The sequence below is a fragment of the Hyperolius riggenbachi genome, chromosome 8 (assembly GCF_040937935.1).
Source record: "Hyperolius riggenbachi isolate aHypRig1 chromosome 8, aHypRig1.pri, whole genome shotgun sequence".
Classification (NCBI taxonomy): Eukaryota; Metazoa; Chordata; class Amphibia; order Anura; family Hyperoliidae; genus Hyperolius; species Hyperolius riggenbachi.
Genome location: NC_090653.1, coordinates 177,670,451 through 177,697,221, shown reverse-complemented (window position 1 = coordinate 177,697,221; position 26,771 = coordinate 177,670,451). Strand labels below are relative to the sequence as shown.

Sequence of the window (26,771 nt, the reverse complement as noted above, 5' to 3'; positions counted from 1 at the left end):
TTTGCGTTGCATTTTATCTGCATTGTGTAGCAACGCAATGCACGTCTGTGAACCTAGCCTAAGGGTCCTTTTACACTGCATTAGTTACGTTACAGAATAATTCTGTGTATCAGCTCATTGCCCATAAAATTCTATGGGCTGGTTTACACCTAGGTGTTGGAACAGATAGTGTTATTCTAACTCGCTGCATGTCTAACGTCGTCCAGTCTCTGTTGCAGTTCACACACATTATAACGTATGTTTTGTACAATGCACACAGTGTGAATCCAGCCTAACAAAAGCCACAAAAAGGTACCAATCATTTATCGCATTGTCTAAAATTGCAGTATTTTTTCCTTAAACTCAGCTTTACTGGCTCTCACACAATGGTCTCTATTCACAAGGCATTACCGCATTCGGTAATGCTGAAAACAGATGATTTGACCGATCACCTTCCCAAGTAAAACCTATCTTCGCACAGAAAATCACAGTTCCCGACTAGTGAGGTAATTACCTCGGAAAATGTCAAGAAATGTCAATTCAGAAAGATTTCCGCATTTAACTTACCGGCCAAAAGTGTTCGGCTTTTTTCTCCAACTCACAGCAGCCGATAACTGGTTCTCCCCATGCTGTCTCTGTGCGGTAAATTTGATAGACAGCCTTTGGGGAGAGCCAGGAAGCCAATAGGGAGAGCCACACTGCCTGCTTCTCACTCTAATTTGATGCGACGGTGTATCGGGTGGGTCTTTCACTGTATCAAATCGGAGGAAGCTGACAATTCTGTGGGCATCCCTGCATCCCTTTAGATGTACACATTTGTATTATAGCATACAGAAGAGCTCCCCCTGGTGGCTGCAGCACATCTAAAGGGATGACAGGCTGCACTGGACAGAAAACCTCAGGATCACGCACACAGCTCCCTGCCTGTTTGCTGCCCTGCTAGAAGGCTGGTAAGTGACACTTACCTTGCAGGGCTAAGGGCTCTTTCACATTAGGGCAGATTTTCTGCCTTTTTAACGCAACGGGTAAAGTTTGCGTTCCCCAAGGTGAAATGAAAGTCCATAGACTTTCATTTTAGCTTTCACATATAACGCAGCCTTTTTGTGCGTTGCGTTACACTGCACCCAGGCGCAGTTTTTCGGCCGACGCTAGTTTTATGCGTTACAATGTTAGTCAATGTAAAACGCACACTATGCGCGTTTTTAATCCGTTAATGCAGGCAATCAGTCCCAGAATGCAACAGAGGAACAATGTAGAAAGTTGAAAACTAAAAGAAAAAAAAATTACCTGCGTTTTCCTATGTGCTGTAACGCATTGAAAACGGATTAAAAACGCACACTCACTGCAGTGCAACGCATATTAAAACGCATACAACAAAACGTATGTTTTGAGCGTTCTCCAACGCAAGCTCTGATGTGAAAGAGCCCTAAGTGAACTGAGGCATGTTTATTCGGTAAATTACCGAACTTCTGCATCATGGGGGAAAACTTTAGTGAATTTAGAAAAAAAAAGTTTAAAATACCGCACGAGGTATTTTACCATCGAAAATGATTTTACCGAACTGCCTATTGAGAATAGAGCCCATTCTGTTTTCAGAGAAACACATACACTTTTCTTCTAGCATCATTTTCATGTGCATTTGCAATTCATCAAGTGCATGTATTTGTAAGAAAAAAGGTCAGTGCATAATGGCCTGCAAACACTGCCGTTTTGCTGATCAGATTTCACAGATGCTCAGCAAGAGATATGGAAAGGCAATATATAGACAGCACTGTCTTGCCCTGGGCAGCAATGCACTGACAAAATGTGCTGCTGGCTGCACACATTTTTTTTTCTAAAGTCAAAATGTATTACATAATGGGTATCATTCATAAACAGCTTGTCGGTAAAAAGAATCTGTGCGGGAAAACACCGCTGGCGGTGTTTTAGACTTCTGGGTGGGCATTCATGAAAAAGTATCCATGTGCGGAAGCAGTGCGGAGATTCCCCGAACTAGGCAGGCGGCAGGCTGGCGGTAGGCAGGCGGAGACACGGAAGCTGCCGAGTTGATACATTTCTCCGTGTTCCGCTCTGCTGCAGCTGCCTGGGAGGTCTGTGTGTCTCCATTCACTTGCATTGGTATCGCCACATCACAGGGAGCGGTACTTCCCGACCTCTCACCGCTTGCGGTGATCTTTATGAATAAACATTTTGCTACATTTGTTCCGATAATCACCGCACAAGGCGGTGATTTATCACTCTGCTCGGTAGTGTCATTTTTTTATGCGGAAAGAGCCTTTATGAATGCTGACTTTGCCGAGTGGTCGGTAAAGTCAGCTGTTTTTAGCATTTCCGCATGCGGAAATGCTTTATGAATGATAGCCTTTGTCCTAAAATGTACAACAACATTGGGTGACGCCCAAAGCTCAACAACCATTGAGCACAACATACAACATAGAACAAAATCAATTAAAATTAAAACAAAAACAAAACTACAGTTGGAGCTGTCACAGAGCAGGGTCGGTACCCCCATAATGGTATAAATTAATGCGATTTTTTTACCAGCATGCTGCTGCACACATTTTTAATGCAATTTAGAGCTGTGTCATTTTAAATTGTCGAATGGGGCAGCAACACAGCATCATGCATTTGCTTGGGTATAAGGTAGTTTCACACTGTTTGCACTTCCTGGAAAAACAGGACCACAACACAGTAGAGGGAAAAAGTAGCATTGAGCATAATGTGCGTGACGTGATGCACAGAGTGAAGCATATAATACATAAACAGTATGCTTCACTGCAACTATAACCACACAACATGCCTCACGCAATTCCTATTGATTCTGTTGCATCAGACTGCTAGTAGAACATACCATTACAATATAATTACATTGTATTTGTCATATGATTATATTGTTCAACACAACATGTCACTGTGAAAATAGCCTAATGCATGGCCACCTGCATTGCAGAGCAAAGTGCTGTCTGGGCCCAATATAGCACAAGCAGAGCTGGCGCTTCCGTAGAGGCAAAGGGGGCAATTGCCTCAGGGCCCCAACAATGCTTTTGGGGACATATGATGGACACCTAATGATTTTGTGTGTTTGGGAGTGTAGTGGGATGGGTCCTGGGAGATGGCTGGGGTAGGGGGGGGCGAGAGGGGAGGGGTGTGTGTCGAATCAACGTTTATTCGTCCTAAATAAGTAGTTAGAGCCTTATAAAATATTCCCTGTCGCCACTATTAAAAAGTGACAGGAGTGTTTTGTTTTGTATTTTGTATTATACTTTGCTTTATACTTTACTCAGTTAAACACTTTGAGAAGAAGTCTTGGTGCATATAATAAGTCTTTTTGTAAGCATATTTCTTGCAATGTACACCGTTTTATACAAAATTGTATGTTCTCACTGCTTTTTTGCAATTCAATAAAAAATTTTTGAAAAGAAAAAAGTGACAGGAGATAGAGAATGGCTTGGTTTATAAAAAGATCAGGGAAGCCAGGGGTTAATAGTTCCTCTCCCTGGTCAAATGTAGCAAGCCCTGACTCCTCCAATTACAGCTTTCGCACCTCCATGTGACCCAAGGGTTTCCTGGGCATTCAGGGACCCCCCCCCCCCCCCCGCACCAGGCAGAAAGAGAGGAATCTCACACCTACACTGTCCTCATCCAGACTTGGTGTCTCCTCAGTTCCGTACTTGAATAGAGGCAACCCCAGGGGGTCTCGCAGGATTACCTCAGCTGAAGGATCAAAGGGAATCCATATCCCAGCTGACCCCCATGTGGCCCTGAGATACCCAATATTCATATGTTCTCCATATTTCCTTCATAATTCATGGCATAGCAAATCTCTATGCCCATCAAATCTGCACAGGTTGTAAGATTCCGCAGGACGCTGGTTCTGAGAGGTTTACGGACCAATCTGACTCACAGATCTAGCGTAAGACTGTTTTAAAATAACCCTCTAATACCCCAGGGGTCTGATCCCCCAAGTTTGGTATCAACGTTCTTGATAAATTCTGACAAACCTAAAAATGTTACTAGATTTAACATAACCTGTATGGTTTGCAGATTAGCACACCTATCATGATTCAGGTATATTCCTGTGTCCATGAGAAGGGCGGGCATATCTCCTTTTCCAAAGAGGTGTGTTATCCACGCCCCCTAACTCCTCCTTGCTGGAGTGGGGGCTATAACTACAGAGAGCCCAGAAAGCTCTGTGTCCTTTACCTTTAATCTGACGTTGAATTAACATCAAATCGACCCCAGTAACCTTTCTTTAACGTCGCATTGCTCACAGTCTTTAAGCCTTCGGAAGTGACTATTACCCGAACGGTGACTGGAGCATGTTGAACGTGATTGGGCTGGCTACCGTATTATACTAGTGGGAGTCTCTTTCCTCCCTACTGAACTGGAAGAGTGGTGGCAGTGTATTTACCCGATTTCCAGCGCGAAATCGATATTTTTTTTAGTTTACAGATTGTATATACAATCAGGATTGTACATGTATAAGCACCTCCAAAGAATCTTAACCGTTTGCTACGCACACAGTGAATTTGCCTCCAGCAGTCTCTAGTGCATGAGACCTGCATGGCAACAGTGGCCTAGTAATACGGGATTGGTGAATGTTTGTCCCATTACATATCGTCGGCAGCTGCGCGATAAGTCCTTATTGTCAGTCTGTTCACCGTACTTCCTGCATATGCTAACAGGAGCAGATTAGTCAGGATTGGCACGCGCTGTCGCATTAACCTTTCTTCCTCTGACGATCCAGCAACCGGTCTCGTTGTCCGTCTGCACCCATACTTCCTGCGTACGCTAACCGGAGCAGATCTCGACGGGATCGCGTGGGCTGGATTGTCACAGGGTGCTGTTACTACGGCCCCCTAAGCTACTTTTGCCCCAGAGCACCATTGTAGCTAGAACTAGCATTTTTATTGCAACTTGAGTGGGCAACAGTAGGCGGCTAAGCCGCCATTTTTAAAGTGTACAAGAGACGAATAATATACAAAAATTACACATACCTGGGGCTTCCTCCAGCCCCATCCACACGGATCGCTCCCACATCGGGGCCAGTCTAAGCAAGCGCAATGTGCTCCCTCCGAACTGCGCAGGTGCATGCGTAAGGCAGGAGCCGGAGAGACAGTGGGAGTCACTGCGCATGCGTAAACCTGGCCGCATCTGGCGGAAGTTACAGGACCTGGTAAAGGAGAGAAGGCTGAGGACGGCAGCATGGGAGCGATCCGTGCTGATGGGGCTGGAGGAAGCCCCAGGTATGTATATATACTTATTCATGTCTTGTTCTCTTTAAGTAAGAAACTATCCTTTTTGTGATGAAAAGTGTATCAGTAAGAGCCCGTTCACACTACAAGAGCTTTTTAAAGAGACACTGAAGCGGAAAAAAAATGATGATATTATGATTTGTATGTGTAGTACAGCTAAGAAATAAAACATTACGATCAGATACATCAGTCTAATTGTTTCCAGTACAGGAAGAGTTGAGAAACTCCAGTTGTTATCTCTATGCAAACAAGCCATTAAGTTCTCCGACCAAGTTAGTAGTGGAGAGGGCTGTTATCTGACTTTTATTATCTCAACTGTAATTGAACTGTTTACTTTTCCTCTGCTAGAGGAGATGTCATTACTTCACAGACTGCTCTGAAAGACTCATTTTGAATGCTGAGTGTTGTGTAATCTGCACATATTATAGAGTGGGTAACAGTAAATTCGGGCGCCTGAGGCTAGTGGACAAATCGGGCGCCGCCATTCACTCCTATAATAAATATCGTTTAATGGGCGCCCGATAGGAAAAAAGGGCGCCGGAGAAAAATAACGTTTTAAAAGCGGCGCCCGGAGACTTAATGTTTTATTACTGCTTCTCATGATTACACATTATTTAATGATTTATACATTTTTAAATATTATTTTTAAACGAAAAACAGTACAATATTTTTTTTCAAACATTATTTTTAAACGAAAAACAGTACATATTTTTTGTTTTTTGTTTTTTTTTTTTTTACATTATTTTTAAACGAAAAAACCAACAGGGGGGATCTTAGGTTTAGGCACCAACAGGGGGGGTCTTAGGTTTAGGCACTAACAGGGGGGTCTTAGGTTTAGGCACCAACAGGGGGGTCTTAGGTTTAGGCACTAACAGGGGGGTCTAGGGGTTAGGGGTTAGGGGTAGGTACAGGGAGGGTTACTTAGGCACCAACAGGGGGGGTCTTAGGTTTAGGCATCAACAGGGGGGTCTAGGGGTTAGGGGTAGGTACAGGGAGGGTTACTTAGTAATTTTTTTTTTTAAACGTTATTATACGTTTCACTATTTAAACGAAAGATTAACGTTTTTACAATTGCCGATTTAATGCACATTATTTAATGATTTATAACTTTATAAAACATTAATTTTAAACGAAATACAGTACAATACATTTTTTAACGTTATCCATGCTTATCGTTAAAAACCCGGCGCCCTTTTTTCCCAGCGCCCCTTTTTAACGTACGCGCATCTGATGCAATGTTAGAAAAAACACTATATACCTGAAAATAAAAGTATGAAAATATTTTCTTTGCTGCTAATCTTCTAGTAATTATTCATAGTACACAACCAATTCACTATATCATATTTTTTTTTCCGCTTCAGTGTCTCTTTAAGTGCTAGTGATTTTAAAAGCTCTTGCTAATGCAATGCTATGGGAGATTTTTACAAAATCACATCGCTCCAGTGTGAACACACACATAGGATAACATTAGCAAGAGCTTTTAAAATCACAAGCGCTTAGGCCTTGTTCACATCTAAAATCCCAATCGATGACGCCAGCGTTTTGAGATTTTGTGCGCGATTATATTTAGCGCCTCCCTGTACGCGCTTAATCGCACGTTGTTACTTTTAGTAAAGCGCCTTTCTAAGTGCTTTTGCAGAGCGATTTATTTTTTCACTTGAACTCTTTGACCTGGAAAAGAATAAATACATTGTATTTATTCTTAATAGCGCTGGGGAACTCGCTATACAAAGCGCTTTTTCAAGCGTTTTGTGATTTTCCTATTCCTTCCATGGTACAGGCAACGCTTTGGTGAGCAGATTGGAATCTAAACGGCTCATATGTGAACACTCTCATAAGGAATTCTATCACTCTTTTAGGGCGATTTTGAAAATCTTGAAAATCGCCGGCGCTTAAAAAAAGCCAAAAGGGCCCATTTACACTAGAGCGTTTTGCCAGCAAAACGCTCAAGCGCTAGCGCTTTTTAAAGCGCTAGTGCTATAATACCCTATGGGCCTCACTTGGGCGATTTGCGTTAATCGCCGGCGATTAACGCAAATCACCAAACGCAAATGTGTAGCCTGCAACGCTATCGCGGAAAAATCACTGCAGTCTCCAGTGATTTTTTGGCGTTAATCGCGGAAAAATCACTCCCTCAAAACGCCGGCGGTAATCGCCAGCGGTTTGCTCTTGTAAGCGTTAATGGGGCCTCAGTGTGAACAAGCCCTAAGAAAGCTCTGTAGTGTGAACGAGCCCTTAATAGATTTTCACAGTGGTTATCACAGGGTGTCCCAAGATAAATATTCAGAGAGCAATAACATAATGCAGTATCAAACATCCTTCATTTGTTTTCCCTGTCTGCCTCATCTGTTTTCCTGCTCACAGTATCAAGTCAAATTAATAAAAACAATGTTTTCGGTGAGAGGATTTGTGTGACTAAATTTGCAAATGTGTGTCAGTATACCTGCAGTGAGCAGAGGTTGTTTATTAGCTCTCTGTGGTGTGGCGAAAGGGGGGCGGGGGAATTCAGTTACGAAGCACACTATCTGCATATAGGGTGACACCATATGGCGTCACTTCCCGTCGCTATATAAGGACAGGCAGCTCTGAAATAGTAGTCTATCTTGTTGCATCAGCATAAGAAGCATAAGAGTGTAATACAATTGACCAGCAAAGTCTACAGTAAAAGACAGCTAAACGGTGCATGGAGTTTTTTGTTTTCTCTTTAGTTTGTGGAAACTTAAGCTAAAATATTTTCGGCAATGATGAGTACAGAAATGTGTAAATACCCCATGGAGGTGGCCGTGTATGAGCTGCACAATTTCTCTATTTCATTCTTCTCCTCCCTTCTGGGAACTGACTCTGTATCGGTTAAACTGGATAACAGGTAAATGTCGTCTTTTTTATGGATCTCTTCCCGCATACGTTGATGGGTTCTAGGTGCAGTGTTTGTATTGCATCAGCAGGTGCATGTATGCATGCAGCTAGTGAAATGTCACTTATTAGTTAAATATCTAGCTGCTATTATAGACTAAATGCGTCTATAACAGTTCTATTTAATATTGACGTTTACAGGATGCAAAGTTTGTTAAAAGGCATTTTATTTGTATTTTGTTTAGACATTTGTAGCAAAAGAATGGACTTCAAGAGATTGTTATTGCACTGGTACATTTTTTTAAGTTAGGTGAAAGTGCAATGTTCAGTATCTGTATTTATTACCTGGAAAGGAGTTAAGTGCACAGTTCCTTCGTGTATAATTTTTGTATGCATCCGTGGTGAATTTATTTGTTCATGTAACAGTGTAGTCTTGCCGGAGACTTTCATTTCTGAGAATTTGTGGCTGGTTGGTTTGAGCAGGATTATCCTGGTTTTGACTGGAACAGCTAAGGCTGCTTCCTCCTCCTTGTTTGTTTGCAGCAGACCTTTGTCTGTGCTGTCAGGTTTAACACATTGTATGCTTGCTGTCTCTTTTCATGCAAATGCTCTAGGACTCTTGATTGGATAAGTATATTATACAGGTGTTTTATACTTAGCATTGTTAAACGAATTACAATTAAATTATAGCAGTTTTTTTTCTTTTGTGTACAGTGCCTCTGGTGCAAGTGTTGTGGCCATTGACAACAAAATTGAGCAAGCTATGGTGAGTATCTACTTGCTACATTCCCTTTATAATTGTATGTATTTTTATTAAATGTGTTATAATTATTAGAAAGGAATTTTAAAATTGCATGACCACTTTTTTTTTCTCTTGCATTAAAGACAGCGATAATGTGTGCAAATGAAGAATATGCATTTTTGGTTATATAAACAGAATATATTAACCTGCAAGCATTTGCATTGTGCAGGCTTGGAGAAACAAGGGTTTATTTTGTATTTAATAGCACCATTGGATATGTTAAATTTCAAGTCCAGTGTCTGTAGTGCCTATGCCAACAGCTCCGTTTGTACTGTACTTTGGACAGTATTTAGCTGCCAGACAAGCTGCAGTGACAAAATGTAAAGAATTTAAAGCAATGACCTTGTTTTCCACATTACTGTATGGTGTGGTAAGGTTGTTGCTGTGGCTTCTCCACGGAGCATCTGCAATCTCATTGGACAGAGGGTGACTGCAGTGTGCCAAGCTAGTCTTATAAGAATCCCATTGCTTCGCAGCTTGGAAACATTTATTTACATATTCACAATGGGCCCCATTGTTTCTTCCACCTAAGACATTTTAAATCTCAGCCTGCTTAGATCTGCTTACCAATATTTTCCTAATGTTATTAGCCAGATTAGTACATACTATGTTGGTATAGTATTTCACTTAAGTTAGCCAATAAATGGTATCATCCTGATTCAAAGCTCCTTATTTTTTTCAAGTATAAACAGTTCAATAAATGGACTTTATATTCACGTGTTTTTTTAAGGGCATCTTCTTTCAAAAGGGATGTTGTGCCAAAGTATAGGAAAGCTAAATGGGATACTAGCTTCTTCGCTTTTTATAGTAGTAACCACTCGCCACCAGGCAGCTCTTGAAGAATTTGTGAGTGATTATAAGATAAAAAAAATGATGCTGGAAGCCTCACAATTAGAGATGGCCTGAACCTCCGATTTTTGGGTCGCGAACCTCCCGCGAAAGTTCGGGCGAACTTTTACGAACCGCAATAGACTTCAATGGGGAGGCGAACTTTGAAAACTAGAAAAATGTATGCTGCCCACAAAAGTGATGGAAAAGATGGTGCAAGGGGTCGAACACCTGGAGGGGGGCATGGCGGGGTGGGATACACCCTATTTTTTTTAAATACTTGTTCTGCTTGCTGTTCAGTACCTGCAACGAGAATCTTTTATGGAGGGCAAGTGTGCCATTGCGAGTGACCACGGGTAATGGCCGGGGAATCCTGGTTCGATTCTGGAGGGGGAGCCTAAAACGGCTACCACCACCACACATCCAAGGAAGGCAGCAGGCATGGCATGCACGTCCCGAGGTAGTGGCCAAAAATAACAATACAGGAGGACTTTTAAGGCCTTGTCTGTATATGTGATATGAATCAACTTTAAATCCTTTAATGAGAATCTGTTATGGAGGTCAAGTCTGCGATTGCGAGTGACCAGTGACCACGGGTAATGCCGGGGAATGCTGGGTCGATTCCGGTCCGGAGTGGAAGCCTAAGAAACTGCTACCACCACACATCCAAGGAAGGTAGCAGGCACGCTGTGGGCAAAGGAGCAGGAACGGCTACCAAGGAAGGTAGCAGGCATGGCATGCACGTCCTGAGATAGTGACCAAAAATAACAATACTGGAGGACTTTTGAGGCCCTGCTGTATATGACACTGATAGACTTTACTACCTTTAACGAGAATCTGTTATGGAGGGCAATCTGTCATCCATTCAAGTGAGTTATGCACTGACTGCCAGGTATAATGCAATGTGCAGTCAAAGATGCAGTGAAAGGTATGCAGTGACTGCAAACAGCTGTTTGTGTAGTGTAGTGCGCACCATGACGAGAGTGCAGGTGATGGCGGCTTTCCAGCCCATATGGTCGCTGGGCTGAGGTAGCTGAATGACAGAACAGTGACTGTCCAGCTGATGAAATTTGGTCTGTCCACAATGAAGCAACGACCTTATTATCTTTGGTGTGCCACCCGAACCCCCCCCCCCTCCCCCGAGACACTCATATAGCCGGCGGTCATTGCTTCATTGTGATACGCAAGCCCTTTCACCGCAGCAAGGTAATGATCACGAAGGGAAATGGGCACATGTACATGCCATTTGTTTTGGTGTTGCAGCCAGAAAAATTAGGCAGGCATGTACACGCACCAGAAAAATTATAGCGGCCGCTGCTAGCCTTAAAAATTCAGGAATCCACCTGGAGTCCTGGACCCTGTTGGTGGTGGCGGAGAAGGCAGTCAAGCGGCCTGCAGGCAGAAAGGTGCTGTGTGGGGAGCAGGCAGCCAGTCACACGGCGTGCAGGCAGTGATGCTGTGTGTGGGGACTAACTTAGTCTTGAGGCGGGCAGTAGCCCTCCGGGATCCGTGCCTCATTAATTTTGATAAAGGTGAGGTACTGAACACTTTTGTGACTTAGGTGACTTCTCTTCTCAGTGACAATGCCTCCAGCTGCGCTGAAGGTCCTTTTCTGACAGGTCGCTTGAGGCAGGGCAAGACAAGTTGGATGGCAAATTGGGACAGCTCTGGCCACAGGTCAAGCCTGCACACCCAGTAGTCTAAGGGTTCATCGCTGCTCAGTGTCTACATCCACACCTAAGGCCAGGCAGTCGGCTACCTGCCGGTCCAGGCGTTGGTGGAGCGTGGATCCGGAAGCGCTAAAGCGAGGCGTTGGACTAAAAAATGTCCGCATGTCCGACATCACCATGAGATCGCTGGAGCATCCTGTCCTTGCCTGCGTGGACATGGGAGGAGGATTACTGGCAGTGGTACCTTTTTATTGCGTTGTGCTGTGACATCACCCTTAAACGCATTGTAAAGCATAGTTGCCAGCTTGTTCTGCATGTGCTGCATCCTTTCTGCCTTCTGGTGAGTTAGTAACATGTACGCCACTTTGTGCCTATACCGAGGTCTAGTAGCGTGGCCACCCAGTACAGCTCATTCCCCTTGAGGTGTTTTTTTTTTTTTTTTTTTTTTATACGGGGATCCCTCAACAGGCTGGACAGCATGAAAGACGCCATCTGCACAAAGTTGGATCCAGACGTACTCTCCATCTCCTCTTGCTCTTCCTCAGTGACGTCAGGTAAGTCGTCGTCTTCCCCCCCAGCCACGAACAATACCAAGAGAACGTCGATCAGCACAAGCCCCCTGCGACGTCTGCTGCGGTTGTTCTTCTGCCGCCTCCTCCAAAGAAACACCTTCCTCCTCATTCGAGTCTGACTCCTCTTTCCTACACGACTCTTTCTCCTCCTCCCCAGCCCCCCCCCCCCCCCCCCCCCCTGGCTGATGGTGCCTTCACTGCAACTCACCAGGTTTGTCACCTCCTCAAACGGCCGCATGAGCCTGCATGCATTTTGCATCAGTGTCCAGTTGTTGGGCCACAACATCCCCATCTCCCCAGATTGTGTCCTTCTGCTGTAATTGTAGAGGTACTGGGTGACGGCTTTCTCCTGTTCTAGCAGGCGAGAGAACATGACCAGGGTTGAATTCCAGCGAGTCGGGCTATCACATATCTAGCGTCTCACTGGCAAGTTGTTTCTCCGATGAATGTCCGCAAAGCGTGCCATGGCCGTATAAGACCACCTGAAATGCCCACACAACTTCCTGGCCTGCTTCAGGATGTCCTGCTTCAGGACACAAATCTTTGAATGACTAGATTCAGCACATGTGCCATGCAGGGTACATGTGTCAGTTTTCCCAAATTCAAAGCAGAAAGGAGATTGCTGCCGTTGTCACACACCACGTTGCCGATCTCCAGCAGGCCTGCCTGCAAGCCGTGGAGGTGTCACAAGTTGGTCCGCTGCACAGCCATGTACTCCCTGCTTGCCATCGGTCACCAGGTTGACCCAATTGGCTGTGTAAGTAATGTACCTGCCCTGACCGTGCTTGGCAGACCAGGCATCCGTGGTCAGGTGGACCCTTGACCCAACACTGTGCCAGAGATGACACCACTTGCCTCTCCACTTCACGGTACAGTTTGGGCATCACCTTTTTAGAGAAATAATTGCGACCTGGCATCTTCCACTGCGGTCTCCCAATGGCCACAAATTTACGGAAGGCCTCAGAGTCTACCAGCAGTATGGTAACAGCTGGCGAGCTAACAGTTCCACCACGCCGGCTGTAAGATGCCGGGCAAGGGCGTGACTGGCAGAAATTGGCTTCTTCCGCTCAGATTTCCTTCACGGACACCTGGCTACTGTTGGCAGAGGAGCAGAAACCTCTCAAGGGCAGAGGCGGAGTGGAGGAGGGTGGCTGTGAAGGTGCAAGGGAGAAAGCGGCTGAAGATGCTGCACCTGAAGGAGGGTGGCTTTTCTTTTGTGTGCTGCTTTTGCTCAGGTGCTCTTCCCATTGCAGTTTGTGCCTTTTTCTCCATGTGCCTTCGTAAGGCACTTGTCCCTGCGTGAGTGTGGCATTTCCACGGCTCAATTTTTGGAGGCAGACAACAGATGGCACTGCTCCGTTTGCAGACTCATTAAAAAATTTCAAAACCGCTGATCCCACCTCCCCTGGGGTGATGGCACTATGGAGGCATCAGCAGCTGACGTTGAAGGGCATGTTGGCTGGCTGTCCATAGGTGGCGATACATGGCGGCGGACATTGCCACTAGCTGTTTCTGATGACGAGCTCCCCCTTCTTCTTTCAGCAACTCATCTCCTCCTACTCCTCTCTGACTCCCCTTCTGAACTGTCCCCCTGTTCATCTCCTCTATTGGGAACATACGTGGGATCCGTATCATCGTCCTCATCATAATCATCCTGCCCAGCTTCGCTTGCCTCAGACACCTCCAAAACTGCACCAACAGCAGGTACTACATCATCTTCACAAGTTACGTCCATAGTGTCGCCACCTAACTCAGACATATGAGGTGGTGTAACTTGCTTAGCGCCTTAATCTTGTTGTAACAATAATGGCTGTGAATCAGTTAATTCCCCACCAATAAACTCCTGCAAAGTGTCAAATGCAGCGGCTGTGGTGCTTGTAGTAGCGCTGGTGGCTGCGGAAGATGAGGTGTTCTGTGTTTAAATAGTCAACCACGTCCTGACAATCTTGGGATTTGATGGGACATGCCTTCTTCTGAGCACTGTACTTTGCCCGAGGGCCGCACTAAATCACATCAACACGACCTCGCAAAGATCTGCCGGGTGGCCTTCCTCTGGGTCTGCCTCTACCTCTGCCTGTTTTGTCCGTTGTGTCCATATCGGGGGGGATGAAGTGAAAGGTATGCACTGACTTGAGTAATACAATGTGCAGTCACACAGGTGCAGTTAACAGGTATGCATGGAGTGGTATATCACACTGCGTGCACTCACGTAGGTAGGTGGGTGCACTGAACACAACAGGTAGGTATATGCAGTGATGAGGTGGGTGCACTGAACACAACAGGTAAGTATATGCAGTGATGGGTATTACAATGTGCACCTGTCGCACAGACAGAGGATAGGTGCAGTGACACTGCATGCGCTCAGCTCACGTAGGTAGGTGGGTGCACTGTGAACAGGTAGGTATATGCAGTAATTGGTATTACAAACACAGGTAGTCACTGAATGTGCTGGGCCTGGCAGTGGCACACAGTATGAATTATCAAGGCTGTCTATGCAACACAAGTGTCAGTGGGACACACAGGAAAAAAAATATAGATAAGATACGCACATACACACGCGCACATACACGCACACATACACGCACACATACAAGCGCACATGCACACCTAAACTACATGAGCATTGATAATTGGCTGCATCAGATACCAGCCCATATTCCACCTGGAAGAGCAGGCATCACTTCCATTTTTGTGACAATTCCCATAACTAGCAAAGACAATATTTGTGAGTGCTACACAGCCACTCCCTGCCAGTTGCTTGTAGAGCATCGAAATCGGGGACTTCACAGGTTCTTCTTCATGGAAGACAGGGCCGGATTTGTACTTTTTACCGCCCAAGCCCCATTGTCATCAAGTGCCCACCCACCCACCATTGTCCTCTACTTCTGCTCCTCCATACTTTTAAAACATTTGGGGCAGGTCATGGGACATAGGCTCACTGGGCCAAATTTATCAAGAGTGTCTGAGACAAAATATTAGGTTTTTAGAAATCTGTGCAGAACTGTCTCAGACAGCCTAAGAAATCACTAGATAGTGCAGATTCCTTCTTAAACTGTAAGGAATAGGAGTCCGGAAGGTCTGTCAGGCAGTGCAGTGTGTGAGGGGAATTGCTGTTGCTGAGGTAACCAACACACCTGTCAGCAAGCTCTGAGTGAGGAGGGAGGAGCCCTTCACAAATCACATCTAGCCTGCACTGTCTTTAGAACTGCTAATGAGCACTTCTTATCTGCAGCAGTTAAGGAATGGATTTACACTTTTCTTAACTGTAGTGTAGCTCTAGAAATCCATGCTAGAAATCCATGCTAAACTGCCGCTATTACATAGGCTTTGGGAAGGTTCTTACTATCATGCAGAACTGTTCTTCTGCTGGTTAGAACAGTTTTAGAAGTAAAAACTGTCGGTAATGCTTTGATAAATCTGGCCCACTGAGAGGTGTACATATTGTACAGCAGGCGGTGAGTTGGGCGTAGGGCAAGCCGAATGACGGCTCTCCCTGCTGCCACTAAACTCCCGGGGTGTTAAATACTATTCTCCCTCAGATGGAGATGTAATTTGGGGTCTGCGATCGCCGGAGCCCCAAATTTCTCTTGCGCGGTGAGCGCATCATAGCACTAGTGCTATAACGGTGCCCAGCTTCGCCGCTCAAAGTAACCTGATTCATTTAAGGGTGGTGCACTTCTCTTCTCCATCCCAAGGGCCCCCTCCAGTGCTGCTCTGTAGTTGCAGCTCCAGCTAAAACTGTTGCAGCTCAGAGTAGCACAGCAGAACATGTTGTTTTAGACATATCCTGTAGGGAAAAAAAAAAATCTGCCACTGGGCTGGTGTTGTGTACTTCCCTCAGAAGGGGGAAGCATCTAGGTCAGGCATGGGCAAACTTGGCCCTCCAGCTGTTACGGAACTACAAGTCCCACAATGCATTTGCCTTTGAGTCATGACTGGGGCTGTCAGACTCCTGCAATGCATTGTGGGACTTGTAGTTCCTTAACAGCTGGAGGGCCAAGTTTGCCCATGCCTGATCTTGGTCCTAATGAGGCTTCCCCTGTCCTCCTCCTCTGCAGCACGGATCCAGTGCTGGCTCCTCCGGCAAAATGGACACCATAATATTTACACTGCCCACCTCGCCCAGGCACAGTATCAGCTTCTTGCTTGGGCGGAAATAGCCTCTTGTCCGCTCTACTGCACAGGTGCAAGCTGCCTGTGCAGTAGAGTGGACCAGATCGGGCTCGGCTATTTCCGCCAAAGCCCAACTACAAAGCAGCTACTGCACCTGCACGAAGGGCATTGTTCAGGGCGACCAAGCGGTGGAAGCCATAGTGCGCCTGTGCAGACTTTCTCAGGGGGCCAGTGCTAGATCGGGGGTGCTAAGGAGGACAAGGGAAGCCTCATTAGGATCCAGAGGCTCCCCCCCCCCCCCCGAGGTAAGTATCCCCCAGGGCACTTTTTTCACTGCAGATACTCTTTAAATATTATTCAGAGTAGCGGCGGGCGGCTGCAGACAGACAAGTGACACTGGCCACTGCATCATTGTGAGGAATAGCATGGACGGCCATTGGTAATACTGCTTGCCTGTTTAACCCGCCCCTTCCTTGGCTTCGCCCTAGTCCCAGGCCTGGGACTAGGGCGAAGCCGGCACTGATGGAAGATCAAATCCGGCACTGATGGAAGAGGCCATAGTCAGCTAGTACAACTCTGATGAAAAGGGACCAGCTGCAAGAAGCTCTCAGGGATTCAGGGCCGACTCTAGTTACATTGGGGCTCCTCCCTGCGTCTGGCCAAAGTGGTAGCATAGCAACTTGCCTATGCTGGGTAGGCTTGCTGCCCCCTTAGTCCATACGCTCTTTTTTTCTTAATCTTTGCAGGAGCGCCTCTTCTCAGCGACCCGGCGCTTATTATGTAATGACATGCACTGGGTCTGTGAGAAGATGCAGCCAAGCAAGGATGAAGATGAGAGCACATGGACTAATGGAGTAGTGCACATGCTGGAACAGAGGAGCTGCTATGCTCCCCAAAACTTTGCAAGGGCAACAGGGAGCACAAGGGGGGGGGGGGGGGGGGGGGTTAGGTGCTGCCCAGGTTGCCCCTATGTGAACTGCTGGCTCTGCACCTCCCAAATTTAGTTTATCGTGCAATATGGATGTTGCAATAAAGACTGCAAAGGTGCATCGTCCTCAAGGAGAATATAGTGAGTGGGCTGAAATGTAACCTTAATTCCATGACTATTTATAACCATGTAATTCAGACTAGCGTAAATTTTTATTTCTTGTACGTATAACTTACACTAATCTGCTTTATTTCGTTTTGAATTTGCCCTGTTCCATTTTGGGTTTAGCTGTACTTTGTGTAATATTTAAGCTGCCTGTTGACCTGAGAAAATCATGCACATTAAATGAAGCAGAATGACCTGTACTTGACTGTTGGGGGATATTATTAATCAATAGGTTATAAAATGTCTCGGCTCCTACCCTTTCTCTATGAATGGACATAGTAATATCTGGTGCTTCCTTACTGTGATGCCCACCCTTCAATCATAGATAGATAGATAGATAGATAGATAGATAGATAGATAGATAGATAGATAGATAGATAGATGATCCTTGTTGTTGGAATTGTGTTCTGGCAGAATTTCCCTTAATGAGGTCATACTGTGGGACAGAATTCAACTTCTATTTATAAAACACACATAGCAGACATTTCAGTTTGAAATGGGCTGTAAAAAAACATGATGAGCAACAGTTTGTGCATTACCTGCAACAGCATAAAGGTGATATGTGTCAGTGTCTAGCCTGGAATACAGCAGCTGTATAAGCAGACAGAGGTGCCAAAAGGTTAAAATATTCTAAAACGTTTAAAATGAGGAGGCAGAAGTGGACTTGCCTCCTCCAAGCAGACACACACGATCAAAACTAACAACAATTTACATACTCCAGAAAATGCAAGTGCAACACGTTAAGCGGGCATAACCCACCTCATCAGGCAATAGAGATGGAGCCTCAGCGCTGAGCTTTGCACCAGACCGATCTGAGTTTTATGCTCCATCTATATTGCCTGATGAGGTGGGATATGCCCACGAAACGCGTTGCACTTTCTGGAGTATGTAAATAAATTGTTGTTACTTTTGAATATACACAATACTGTGTGTGTGTCTGCTTGGAGGAGATAAGCCCACCTCTGCCTCCTCTCATTTTAAATGTTTTAGAATATTTTATCCTTTTGGCGCCTCTGTCTGCTTATACAGTTCCTGAGTCCACCCCTGGTGGAGGGGTGTGTTGCCCCTTTTTCCTATCTACAGAGAGCGACTTCTTAATATTGAGTAGGGACAGGTCTAATCTCCTCACCTGCTGATACAGTGGTTACCTGAATGGTAACCCATGTTTGTGAGTATAAATACATACTTACCTTTCATAACCACTTACCAGTACATACTACACTATATTGGGCTCTCGGGTCTCCATTCTGTATGGAATCCAGCAGGGCTGATAGCAGCCGATACGCTAGTACAGTATATGACTTCCTCAGGCAACAAAGTTTACCTGTCGTTCTTATGCTGCATATCTCATACTGTTATTGCTCCAAGTTTAAATTATGGAACTTTACTTCCTGGTAACTTCCCTCGGGAGGGGAAGCCTCTAGATCCTAATGTGGTTTCCCCCATCCTCTTCACCCTCTGGGATCCACTGGCAGCCCCCAAACACTGGCGAGGTAATTATTTACCTACCACGATCCTGCACAGCAGTACGCAGTAGTGACTTTCCGATTGGGCTCAGGTGGGAATGGCCAAGCCCAATCAGGTCTGCTCTAATGCACAGGCGACCTGCACCTGCGCAGAAGAGCGGATCAAATCGGACTCGGATATTTCTTCCTAAGCCAGATTGGAAAGCTGCTACTGCACCCGAGCAGGTTTGCGGTAGGTAAATACTGCAGGCATTACTGTGCCCCAGCCGACATCCTTGACTGTTGTGTTTGGGAGGGGGAAGCCTCTGGATCCTAATGAGGCTCCCACCTCACAAGGTATCTACCCCAACCCCTGATTCTCTTTAACTTGAGGGCTTTCCTAAATATTATTTACAAATTATATTCAGCTTATTTATGTAACATAGTTGATGAGCTGAATATACAGGGGCAGTAGTGTTTGTAGCCTGTTTTACTGCTTACTCTTGTGTTTTCTGAGAGTCATTGGTGTCCCTCTCCCCTCTTTAGGACTTGGTAAAGAATCATCTCATGTATGCAGTGAGAGAAGAAGTGGAAGTCTTGAAGGAGCAGATTAAAGAATTAGTGGAAAAAAATTCTCAGCTTGAAAAGGAGAACTGTTTACTCAAGAACCTTGCCAGCCCAGAGCAAATGAAAAGGTTTAAATCCCGGCTTCCTTCTGATGAAACAAGGATGTCAAGCCTAGAATATCTCCATCCATCCCAACCTCGTTCAGCAGGATCTGCAGTATAAGTGGCTCTGTCTTTGGGGTGGGCAGAGCCACTGAACTTTTCCTACTCATCTACTTTGATAAATGAGAAAAAAAGGTGATTTCCCCCCTCTTTAAAGTGTCACCTTTGCTTAGGAGGGTCATTGATTAGCCTAAACTGGTATCCTGAATTGTACCAGGGCTACAGAAAGCTTCCTCACAACTTTTTTCTTTAAGAGAAGGGTGAGCAAAGCTGTTCATTGGGCTCTTTGAGAGTGCCAGTCAGAGAGTGCTTGTCCAGCATGGAACCTGCATTTCTTAATGTCTGGTATTTTATGCAAAGCCAAGAGCAGTTGCTGAAGACCACAAACCAGTTCTCTAAACATGGCGTACAAAGATTGCCAGGGAGTACCTTCTCTGTCTGAACTGGGCATAAACTCTCCATACAGGAAACAGAGAATGGTAGCCTAAGGAACAAGAGACTGGCGAAGAGTTATTCCTTTTGATTTCAGAACAAAGAAATGTCTTGGTCTGCACTACATTACTTTGGAATGGAGGAGATTTATTAAAAGCTAACATTTGTCCTTAAGTACTGGTGAGGTTTTTTTTAGAACCTTCACAGAAAAGGGCAGTTGATAGTAGGCTTACACAGTGGTGTTCATTGTTGGTTACCATAAGCATCCTCAAACTTGGAGTACGCTACATGTAATATAAACATTGTTTCTTCCAACTTTTTATGTCTTGAATAGATTCTTACTCTGTTTGTCTTCATCTTTCTCCTGAACCTTCAGATTCAATTATCACATGACACTTTAAAACTTGGGAAAACTAAGACCATGGACTGTTCACTGCAATATCGATGACCTTTGGACTGTTTCCACCAACAATAACCTTACATGGCTTAATGAAGTCTGTTTAATGTTACTGTCAGGAATATCTTTGTATTGTGTATACTTTGATAGATCCTGCAATAAACCTTTATATATATTATATATCTACATAAGGGTCATTCTTTCTTTTCATGGTTTTACAATGCATAAAATCTCTCTCTCCCTCTCCCTCTCCCTCTCTCAGAAAACCTGAGCAAGTGGAGCAATTTCTTGCAAGAAAAGTGAAAGTTTTTTTCTTAAGATATGAAACCTGATTGGTGCCTGCTGATAAATTGGACTGCATTTATGCAAAAGACTAGGCAAAACAGAAGTTTGCCTTTTTAAGACAGAAAGTACCGTATTTTGCGGAATATAAGACGCTCCGGCATATAAGACGCACCTAGATTTAGAAGGCAAAAATCAGGAAAAAAAAAAAAACTAAACCTAGGTGCGTCTATGTTGCAGGGGTGTCTTATGGACCTTTAAACCCCCCAAAACTGTCTCTATCTAAGCTGAACTGCTCATCTACACTAAATCCTGCTACACTACACTTCACTTACCCCTGCTGCCCCCACCAACTACACTACACTACACGAACTAACCCCTGCAGCCAACCCAAACTACACTACACTTCACTAACTAACCCCTGCAGCCAACCCAAACTACACTAACTAAATCCTGCACCCAACACAAACTACACTACACTTTTCCCCTGCAGCATCTCACCTGATCCTGCTGCCGCGATCCTGTCCTCCTCCGCCTGACTGCCGACTTCCAAGGGTCATCTGAGGGTCCCAACTGTGGTCATCTGAGGGTCCCAGCCATCCCATCCAGAATCCCGGCTCTTCAGTGTCCCAGTCGCCAGATCGTCTTCACTGCAGACAGCAGCCATGCGGTAATCACGCGCTGCTGCCTCGCCGACATCCTCCATGGTAACGGCGTCCTCTTCCTAGTTACGGTGCCCCCTTCTGTGTGACGAGCAGCGCATGTGCACCTGATGTCATGCGTGACCCCGGCGCACGTGCGCCTGAAGTCATGCGTGACCCGGCGCACATGCGCCGCTCGTCACACAGAAGGGAGCACCGTAACTAGGAAGAGGACGCCGTTACCATGGAGGATGTCGGCGAGGCAGCAGCGCGTGATTACCGCATGGCTGCTGTCTGCAGTGAAGACGATCTGGCGACTGGGACACTGAAGAGCCGGGATTCTGGATGGGATGGCTGTGACCCTCAGATGACCACAGCTGGGACCCTCGGATGACCCTTGGATGGCGGCAGTCAGACGGAGGAGGACAGGATCGCGGCTGCAGGAACCGGTAAGTATGTTTTGGGGCCCAAATACCGTACCTTTAGAATATAAGACGCACCCACTTTTTCCCCCTAGTTTTGGGGAAGAAAAAGTGCGTCTTATATTCCGAAAAATACGGTATTTGTGATTATTCAGGTTGGAGTGAGCTTTGCTATGTCCCACAGTGCATCACTAGTTAATATGCAAATCATCTCTTTGGGCCAGTGCACACCAAAAAGCGCTAGCATAATTGCAAAAACTTAGCACTTTTTTAAGTGATTATTCTAGGCATGTGCCTAACCATTTTCTAATAGCGATTTGGAGCTTTTTTTTTTGTTTGTTTTGTTAGAGTACAGCTGTAACTGAATAGCTTCTGTAACAAAAACTATTGGAAAATCGCTCTGATCTAGCACTTTTCAGAGCGATTTTCCACTTTCCTTTACTTAACATTGAGGCTGAATCGCCTCAGAAATCAGCAAAAATGCTGCAGGACCCACGTTTGCCCTTTGGGGGGGGGGGGGGGGTTGGAACTTATCGCTCTGGTGTGCTCCATCCCATTCAAATACATTAGCCAAGTGCTTTTCAAAGCGATGGCAATTTTTTAAAAGTGCTCAGAACCGCTCTTGGTGTGCACCTGCCCCCAGTTGTCCCTGATAGTTACACACCTCCAGAACCACTGGAATGCAATGTCAGCTAGCTGATACATCCTTGCATTCCAGCGGTTCTAGAAGTGTGGAAAGCTATCAGGGACAACAAAGAGATTTGCATATTCAGCAGTGATGAACTGTGGAACACCCCAAAGCTCACTCCACCTGAATAATCACACACCTTCAGTTTTAAGAAGGCAAATTTCCATTTAGCATAGCATTTTAGTAAGGAGATGAGTTTTTTCCTTTTTGTTATATAATCACATTGTACTTTATATTCCCATTGCACGTTTTTACATCTCCTTTTTCTCGTCCAGGGTCACCATTTAATTCTTTTAAAGAGGAACTCCAGTGAAAATAATTTAATATAAAAAGGTGCTTAATTTTTACAATAATTATGTATACATGATTTAGTCAGTTTGCTCATTGTAAAATCTTTCCTCTCCCAGATTCACATTCTGACATGTATTACATGGTGACATTGTTACTGTGGGCAGATTATGTAGCTGTTTTGGCTTTAACAGACAGCTATAAACAGCCATTTCCTGTGTGTGTCATTGTTACATTGTGGCAGTTTGCCCAGAGTACCCTACGGTACCAGAGCCTCTTGTGGGAGGGGTTTCAGCACAAAATCAGTCATACAGCGCCCCCTGATGGTCTGTTTGTGAAAATCATTATATTTTTCATGTAAAAGTGGGTATCAGCTACTGATTGGGATAAAGTTCAATTCTTGGTCGGAGTTTCTCTTTAATCCACTTAGCTTTACTACATTGAATGTTCTATACCCTTTGTTTAGTACTAGCACCTACACTTTAGTCCCTTTATTTTATTTTTATTCTGTGTATACAGTACTTTATACCATCACCATGCCATGAGTTTCTACTCAACATTTCCCAATACTGTACATTTTATGGCATTTTTAACTGCAGAAATTATAGTATTGTTTACTGTCTCTTGTTTAGTTTGTCCCCACCTTCTTGCCTGATGAAGCGGGCGTTGCATCCTTGGGGTACCATATAATAAATGTTTGTTATTATTCAGGCAGTCTTTTGTGTCTGCTTTCTGGAGTTAAGTCCGCCGCTTCCTCCATGCAAATTTTTAAAATTTTTATCCTGCTGGCGCCTCTGTTTTTGTACAGCTATACTATGTCCACCTCTGGTGGAGGGGTGACCTACCCCCTTGTTTTCCTATCTACAGAGAGCGACCTCTTAACCCTGAGAGAGGACAGGCTTGATCTCCTCACCTGCCTATACAGTGGTTGCCTGAGTGGTAACCCACGTTTGTGAGTATATCTTTCTCACTGATCATTTACTCTTTGTTTTCAACATACTGCACTATATTGGGCTCTCGGTTTTTCCAATTTTTTGTCATTTTAGTAAAGAGGCTTTTTGATCTTTAAGCACCTTACACACTCCTAGACGTTCTGGTCCACCATGAGCTTGCTGGGCAATCTGTAATGGCAAAAGACTACAAGAGAGAATTATGGGTTTTTTCACAGTTCAGTGTTTCTCTGGACAGTTTTGAGCTGGAAAAAGAATGAGACAAAAAGGCCTTTGAGAATAACAAGCGAAAAATATCCTCATCACAACTGATTTAGTTTTAGACAAAGATGGGTATATAGGTTAAATACAATTTAGTTTTATAGGCGTATACAGAGGCGCCAAAAGGATAAAATACGCTAAAAAGTTTAAACCGTTACACCAAAACAGACACTGCTGCCGCTTGAGGTAGGAATAATTTATTCACATACTCCAAGATGATGATTTATTCACATTTTCCTAGATACATTTTTACTACCTCAAGCAGCAGCATCGTGTCTGTTTTGTTGTAGCTGGTCACCACTGCCACCTGAACGTTTTAACTTTTTAGCGTATTTTATCCTTTTGGTGCCTCTGTATACTCCTATATCAAGTTTTCCCACCCTGGTGGAAGGGTGGAGCACCGTAACTAGAAAAATACCAGCACACCAATTTTGCTTAGTGAATATATATATTGACAAAGGCAAAAATACATACAGCATTAGCAGAAAAAGTTGAAGCACACAGCATAGCAGTTAAACTGGAATGACTGAAACCTTATGCAATCCAGTGAGAGCACAAAACAGACGCAGGAAACATATGTACAAAGTTTAGGTTGCTAGACAAGTAGCAGCAAGTGATGTGTATAATATAGTATTTGAACAAAAGGCTAACAATCCAAAATGTACACACAGTTAACTGCACAGAAAATCACCCTGCATAGTTTACAATGAGAAAAAAGCATCAGAGTTCAAAAAGAGCAAGTAGAGCTACAGGGATGCAGGGGATGCCAAGAAACAAAAAGTGCTCAGAGATCCATTTACCCTGACAGCGCTGTTTCGGAGTGAATACTCCTTCCTCAGAGGGTAGCCAGGTACTGCTGCAGTGGGTGCTGGAAGGGTGGAACACCCTCTTTTCTATCTACAGAGAGCGACATCTTAGCCCTGAGTGGGGTCAGGGGATAGGAAATCGACTCACACCAACCCACTGCCATACCACAGTTCCCAGTTATACACCTATTTGCTAAAAAAGGCGAATAGCTCCATCTCGCTATTCAAACCTTTAGGCATAAGGGTATCCATCTGAAAAATCCATTTTGATTCGTTTCTTGACATTTTCTTTATATAGTCCCCACCTCTCCCATTATGTTTAACTACTTCAAGGCCAAAAAATATCGTTCCCTTTAGACTCCCCCCGTGTTCTTCCGTATAATGTTTGGACAAAGGGTGTTCCACACACTTCTTTCTTATATTGTTAAAATGTTCACCCACCCTACTCTGAAGTGACCTTTTGGTCCTCCCTATATACCTCTTATGACAAGGGCACTGTACACAATAAATAACTAACTCCACACGTAGTGCATGTTATAGGGTCTTTGATCTTATATTTTATAGAGTCTGGCGCCACAACTTCTATTATTCTACCTGGGTTCTTGGTTCTCTTACAATTAAGACATATCCCACATCTAGTAAATCCCAATCTTCCCCTCCCTCCCCCATCAACACCAACCCCCCCTTTTTCATTGGCTGCCGTGGCAATGGAGAGTCCTATGTTAGGTGCCTTTTTAAAGAGGAGCTGTTAGGTATAAGGTCTCAGAGAAAATAAACACATATATCAGTAGCTAAAGATTGGCTGTACTTACATTACATATGCATTTCACTGTCCACGTTTGGATTTCACAGAATTTTTATATAGTATATGCAGAGAATGATGCTCCTGACAGCCCATGGCAGGTTCCATGTTTGTGAAGCCAAATGTGTCGTCATGTCCTGCCTGCTTCCTGATCACAGAGGAGCTCGTACAGAATAACAGTGTGCAGTGAATATTAATGAGCCATGTGGCTAGGAACAATAGCGGACTCCTGCAGTGTACTCTGCCCGGAGATTTATCTGTGCTGTGGCTGGACTGAGTTAGAAGCTGCTGAAACTTGATCCCGTCTTCTCCTTAGCAGCCGAGGGGAGGGCCCCAGAATGTTTTGCAGTATGGAATGCGGCTTGCGTCCTCCTTAGGAGCCTAGCTTTGCTGATAAGCACACATCAAATGTAAGAGAGATTTTTATCTTTAGTAATGCCTTTTTGGCTTCTGTCTAAACTGTTTAACACAGGAGAATAGAGGTTTATATTAGCTTCTGCAGCCTGACAGTTACTCTTTAAAGACCACCTTAGGGGTATTTGGTAATTTGTCCCCAATAATCTTGTCCTCCAACACATCCCAGTGCTTACGTATAATGTTTGTAACCTTATTCGATTGGGACGTGTATTGCAGGACAACACTGAAATCATTGTGTTCCCAATTTTGATCCACCCTTGGACCCAGTAACTTTCCCTCTCCTTTCGTCTAATCTCCATCCTGGACTTATCAACGTATTCCTCTGGATATCCCTTGTCCATGAGGCAGTTCCCGAGATTCTCCGCTTCCCGGTCATAGTCCGATATGTTTATACAATTCCGGCGGAGTCTCGTGAACTGTCCCTTGGGAATATTGTTGCGCCATCGTGGTAGATGACAGCTGGTATATAGAATATAACTATTCACATCCACTGGTTTGTGGAACGTTCGAGTCTTCAAAACACTGTCCTCCACGTATAATTCTAAGTCCAGAAAATTGACAGTGTGTACACTAACATCCACTGTAAATGATATTCTCCAATCATTTCTGTTGATATTCTCAATAAATTTCTGTAACGATGAATCGTCCCCTTTCCATATCATCAACACATCATCGATGAAACGACGCCAGAGGACCAGATCCGCACCCGGGCCATGCTCTCCATAGACATAGCTCTCCTCCCATAAGGACATGAACAAATTAGCATAAGCGGGTGCGAACCTGGTCCCCATCGCCGTTCCACCGACCTGTAGGTACCAGTCGTCATCAAACTGAAAGTAATTATGCTCTAAAATGAATCGGATTGATTTCAATATATACTCTTTCTGAGTTACCTCCAAAGATTCGTCTCTGTTCAGGTAAAAATCAACAGCTCCCAGTCCTCTTTCATGATCAATTATGGTATATAGGGAAGCCACATCCAATGTACACATAATCCATCCCTCCTCCCACTAAATCCTCCAAGGTATTTATAATCTGCTTAGTATC

The 26,771-nt window shown here is 44.6% G+C and overlaps 1 protein-coding gene across 2 annotated transcripts in view; it reads left to right on the top strand.

The window, feature by feature from the left end:
- Positions 1–20,347, top strand: part of TSC22D3 (TSC22 domain family member 3) — a 215,714-nt gene extending 195,367 nt beyond the window's left edge. The window contains exons 1-3 of one of the 2 annotated variants that reach the window (XM_068249677.1): positions 7,803–8,100; positions 8,802–8,853; positions 19,157–20,347. In XM_068249677.1, coding sequence (XP_068105778.1) covers positions 7,976–8,100; positions 8,802–8,853; positions 19,157–19,399 — 420 coding nt within the window. In that variant the 5' untranslated portion in view covers positions 7,803–7,975 and the 3' untranslated portion in view covers positions 19,400–20,347. Of the gene's footprint in view, positions 1–7,802; positions 8,101–8,801; positions 8,854–19,156 lie in introns of those variants that run through there. The other variant, XM_068249676.1, reaches the window with a different exon arrangement.
- Positions 20,348–26,771: the final 6,424 nt, after the last annotated feature.